A 5,000-nucleotide genomic window follows, 5' to 3' on the forward strand; every position below is an offset into this window, starting at 1 on the left:
ACACTACACACACACACACACACACACACTACTACACTACTACACACACACACACACACACACACACACACACTGACACACTTACACACACACACTTACACACTTACACACACACGCACGCACGCACACATTGTGTAGGCGCTGTACAAGCGCGGGGGATGTGGCTGATGCAACGCACACGGCGGCGAAAGCAGAGCTTGAGAGCAGGTTGCAAGGGACGCTGGGAGCGCTGCGCGAACGAAATGCACAGCTTGAAGCTGAGATTGCACGGCTGAAACAAGAACAAAAGCATAACCAACAGTCACAACCACAGGCAGAGCAAGCAGACACCCTAACACAGGCTGGACCGTTCAGCAAGAAACTTGCTCAGGTACGGGCCTGGGTAACAGCATTCACCCGTGTTCATCTCGACGAGTCGTCGTTTTGCTCGCTGGCAACCATGACCGCATGCACTTTCCCCTCTATCACACCTGCACACATACATATATATATATATATATACACACACACACACACACACTCTCTCTCTCTCACTTTCCTCACACACACACCTCACACTTTTCTCTCACACACACACACGCACACACGCACACACACACCCTGTCCGCCTGTGTGCTTGCAGGTGGCAAGGGTGGCTGATGCCGAGGCCTCCCCGGCGAGACAAGAGGAATTGGAAGTGTTCTTGGGACAGCTCAAGTGATTTAGTGATACCAACGCTGCTGCATGTTACATTACAGCAACCCTTGCGTGTCCCTTTGCATTGCACCTTCCCATCTTTTTTTTTCTTTTTCACTTGAGAACCGTGTGCGTCATGCCTCCTTCACTCTTGTCTCTCGTCCCCCCTCCCCTCCTTTCTCTTCATTCCTCTTTTTCTAGCCGATCTCTGACTGTGAGGAAAAACGGATGTCAGGTGCCCTTGCACTCTGGTGTTGCTCCCTCCTATCCCCCCTTCAATGTCCTCACGTCGCACTCTGATGTAACACGTTCTTCTCTTTCCTCTTCTCGCTCGTATTGACCGTTGCTGTGCTTGTTGAATGTTACTGCCTGCCGAGTGCTGCCTCTTTGTACACACACATACACAATCGAGCACTGGAGATGTTTGCAAACCGCACAGCGTGCACATATTGCCTTGTGTGTCCTTTTGTACGAATGGACACTGGTGACCTTAAGACCTTATCACAATCCAACAAAAAACAAAAAACACACACGCACACACGCACACACACACTCACACACACACTCACACACATACGCATGCACCCACCTTCCTTTATGCACACTCATCCACTGTCATCTCCAACCCTCCGAGTTGTTTCTCCTCCACAAACCAGAAACCAGAAAACCATTTCAGTCATCATCCCTTCTGCCAGCATCACAAGCAGCTGTCACATTGTCACATCACGCCACTGCTTGATGACTCAGGTCCAGGTTGTTGCGCGCGTCTTCTTCGCGTCTTCTTCGCGCCTCCAACGAAAAACATCCATGTCACAGCTGTGTCTGCTCGTCGAAATCTGGCGAACATTTCCACAGATTATCCACACGGATGCCAAGCGAAAAAAAAAGAAGAAAAGAAAAGAAGGCAGGTATGCGTGTGCGGGTGCAACCCCTCCTCGCTTGCTTGCTCCTTGCGTGACTGTGATGTGTGTGTGTGACTGCGCCATCTGTGCTGCTGGTGGCTTGACATACGCACACCGACCAGCCTCAAGCACACACAAACAAAAGCAAACAAGCAACACTCCACATGAGGGAAAACTTGCATGATTGGCGAGGTTGTTATGACATAGGGGAGGGCGGGGCCTGTGTCGTGTCACACACTCACACAGACAACAACCGGCGGCTGTGGCCGTGTAATGGCACAGTCGTGTGGTACCATTGCCACTCACTCACTCATCCTTGGTCAAAGAGGCAACGGGCGCCTCTTCCGCACCGAGTTTGTCATGATGATGGTGATGTGAGCCTCCACGCTTTCTTCTCACCCTACAACCAACATGACACCGCCACCTGCACCATGCCCGAACTGCCTGTTCTGTGCTACCACACAGGATGAGCAACGTGCTTGCGGGAGAAGGCGCCAGGGGGCGGATGTTGCTGAAGAAGGAGGAATTGCTGGCCTCGTCGCCACCGCCGCTGGCGCCAATTCCAAGACGAATTATAATCAGCAACGGCAAACCTCGCTCCAACGGCGTCAAGGGCGACGCTGCTGGTGATGGTAGCAATTGCTGTGGTGCCAGCAGCGGCAGCAACAGCAACAACAACACCGGAAGCACGAAACGCAGCAACGGCAACGGTGATAGCGATGACAGCGCTGACGACGACGATGATGATGAAGGTGATGATGGCAGAGAGACGCCAACATTCGTGGCATCAAAAAGGGAGCAGCACAGGGGCCAGCACCACAACGGGCATGACAATGACAGCAGGGAAAGGAGCGAGCAGATGATTTCCGATTCAGACGACAGCGCCGACGCAATAAAGTCGGAACCCGATGAGGTGGACGAGGCATCCTCACCAGCCGACGACAACGAGGAGTCGCTGGAGGCACAGGCTGCCGCTGCACTGTGCGCCCTGAAGCACGCCTGCCCCGTTGGTGTTCCAACGCAGCAGCGCCCCGTGTCGTCAAGGGCAACTTCAGCAAGGAGAACACAGGGACTGCAGCCACAACTACAGCAACAACCACAACCGCAACCACAACTACAGCAGCAGCAGCAGCAACTGCCACAGCACCACGTCCAGCCACGGCAACAACAGCCGCAGCCTCAGCCACACCAACAACAACTACAACAGCTACAGCAGCAGCAGCAGCAGCAGCAGCAGCAGCACCTGCCACAGCACCACGTCCAGCCACGGCAACAACAGCCGCAGCAACAGCAACTACAACAATTCCCCCAACAACAGCAACAACAACTACAACAGCTACAGCAGCAGCAGCAGCAACAGCAAGCGTGGTCTGTGCCGTTGCCGTTGTTTCCACAGCAGGCCAACTTCCCGGCCCACCCGGGCATTGCGCCATCGCCGTCTGTATGGCCTTACGCTCCAAACACCACCACTATGCTGGCGCACCCTGGTATGGCAAGCATGGGCACAGCTGCACCGTCGCTACGGCAGCACTGGCCCGTGCCGACAGCGGCTGTGTTCCCCGTGCGAACGACGGCGCCACCGCCAACGCACGTGCCCGAACCGGAACCACACAACACCCAGACGGGCAGCCTGCTGTCGACGGATGAGGAGCGGCTATCGAAGCTGCTCAACAAGCGCAAGCGGTCCGGCACGCTGTGCAAGATGCAGCCGCAGGAAGTGCTGAAGCTTGTCGCCGTTGATATGGGGCGTGCGGTGGTACAGCGCCAGAAGAATGTGCGCACGGGGCCCAAGTGCGACTTTTACTTCCGCTTGGGCGCGCTGGACGTGGACAAGCCGACGTTCAAGGTGATCAAGGCGGCGCTGATGGAGCTCAAGCGCAGCGACAAGCACACGCTGGCGCAGCGGTATGTGGACGAGCGACGCAAGCTGCAGAACCAGCGGTCCCAGGCGAAGAAGCGGTCACAGGTGCATCAGGACATGCACCACTGCAAGCAGCGCAACGCCGTCCTGCGCAAGAAGCTTGATGACGCAAATCGTGTGCTCAGCGCCCTCTCCCACCTCTTGTGACCTGCGTTTTTGTGTTTGCTTGTCTCTGTGTGTGTGTCTGTCTGTGTGTGTGTGTCTGTGTCTGTCTGTCTGTCTGTCTGTCTGTCTGTGTCGATGTGTGCGTCGGTGTGCAGTGGTGTGTGTTGCTTGTGTGCACGAGCGTGTGCGAACGCTTGTGCTGTTGGCTTCAGAACCCATGCTGCCCGCATGTGCGGCTGCTTCTCTTTGCTTCTTTCCTTAGACGACCTGTCCATTGTTCCCCACTTTCCCGTGTTCATTCATTGCGTTGCAATGCTTCAATTGTTCATCTTCCGTGTCAACACAAAGACACAAACACACACACGCACACAAACGCACACACACACACACGCACGCGCACGCGCACACACACACACACACAAACACATCTTTCTCCATCTTGCTGACACTCCTCTGTTGTTGTTCACAAATACACAAGAGGGCCTGCGATTCATTCGTCAGTTCACGCAGCTTCGCAAGCCAGCCACACACTCACCAAGTAAGCGACAACAGCTCGTAACCCTCACGTCAATCCATCCACCAAGCGAGTCAGGACCTTCAAGGCCTTCAAGGCCACGTGTTTTGGTTTTGCGCCATCGCGCACTGTCACGGCAAAACCACCACAACAACAACACAATGCACGCAAGTGAGTGCTGAGCGCCTGGGGCGAGAGTGCGTCGTCATTTATTCCCTTGAGTGTGATCCGACGAGATAGCCAACAAGAAGAGCGAGCCAAAGCCGAGACTAAGCAGGGAAGAGAAGACAAGACAACAAGCCCGACCAAGATGGCTGCGGTTGGAGTTGGAATGGCGCTGATGGCGGCAATCGCCGTCTTGACACTGGCGGTGGGAAGCAGGACATGTGCTGCTTCTTCCGCATCGGCAGCAGGAGCACCACCCGCATCGTGCAACAGCACTACGTTGCGGGCGACGTTCGGACCACTCCCGCCGTTCCTGACCTTCACTTCCTGTGAGGACGTGGATGCCAACGCCACGTGCACCGTGGGTTGTGATGGAACGCAGCGCTACACGGGCACGGCCGCAACCCTGCGCTGCGAGAACAACGGCACCGCCTTCTTCTCTGGACAGCTCCCCATCTGCCACCGTAAGTCCACCTGAAGCTGGGTATGTGTGTGTGTGTGTGTGTGTGTGTGTGTGTGTGTGTGTGTGTGTGTGTGTGTGTGTGTGTGTGTGTGTGTGCGTGAGCGTGTCCGAGACTGTGCTTGGATGTGCAAAGGTGTGCGTGAAGCTGTGCACTTTGTTGTGCGCGAGCTCATTTCATTTCATTCTGGATTGCTTGTAACCAGCGCCCTGCGTGTCTTCAAGCGAGGACGTCGATGACAGCGTGGCTGCCAAATG

The 5,000-nt window shown here is 55.3% G+C and overlaps 3 protein-coding genes across 3 annotated transcripts in view; all 3 read left to right on the forward strand.

The window, feature by feature from the left end:
* PTSG_02060 (uncharacterized protein) overlaps window positions 1-1,096 on the forward strand; it is a gene marked incomplete at its 5' end in the record, with an annotated part of 2,112 nt that extends 1,016 nt beyond the window's left edge. Inside the window, 2 exons of the mRNA XM_004997992.1 lie at window positions 139-370; window positions 623-1,096. Coding sequence (XP_004998049.1) covers window positions 139-370; window positions 623-700 — 310 coding nt within the window. The 3' untranslated portion in view covers window positions 701-1,096. The remainder of the gene's footprint in view (window positions 1-138; window positions 371-622) is intronic.
* A 460-nt stretch (window positions 1,097-1,556) lies between these two features.
* PTSG_11829 (uncharacterized protein) lies at window positions 1,557-3,645 on the forward strand (the record flags this gene model as incomplete). Its single annotated transcript, XM_004997993.1, has 1 exon — window positions 1,557-3,645. The coding sequence occupies exon 1, from the start codon at window positions 2,044-2,046 to the stop codon at window positions 3,643-3,645; it is 1,602 nt and encodes a 533-aa protein (XP_004998050.1). The 5' UTR covers window positions 1,557-2,043.
* Window positions 3,646-4,254: 609 nt separating this feature from the next.
* PTSG_02061 (uncharacterized protein) overlaps window positions 4,255-5,000 on the forward strand; it is a 6,382-nt gene continuing 5,636 nt past the window's right edge. The window contains exons 1-2 of the mRNA XM_004997994.1: window positions 4,255-4,746; window positions 4,949-5,000. The exon at window positions 4,949-5,000 is cut by the window's right edge and continues 134 nt beyond it. Of these exons, the coding sequence (XP_004998051.1) occupies window positions 4,428-4,746; window positions 4,949-5,000 (371 nt within the window). The 5' untranslated portion in view covers window positions 4,255-4,427. The remainder of the gene's footprint in view (window positions 4,747-4,948) is intronic.

This window comes from Salpingoeca rosetta (assembly GCF_000188695.1).
Source record: "Salpingoeca rosetta unplaced genomic scaffold supercont1.3, whole genome shotgun sequence".
Lineage (NCBI taxonomy): Eukaryota > Choanoflagellata > Craspedida > Salpingoecidae > Salpingoeca > Salpingoeca rosetta.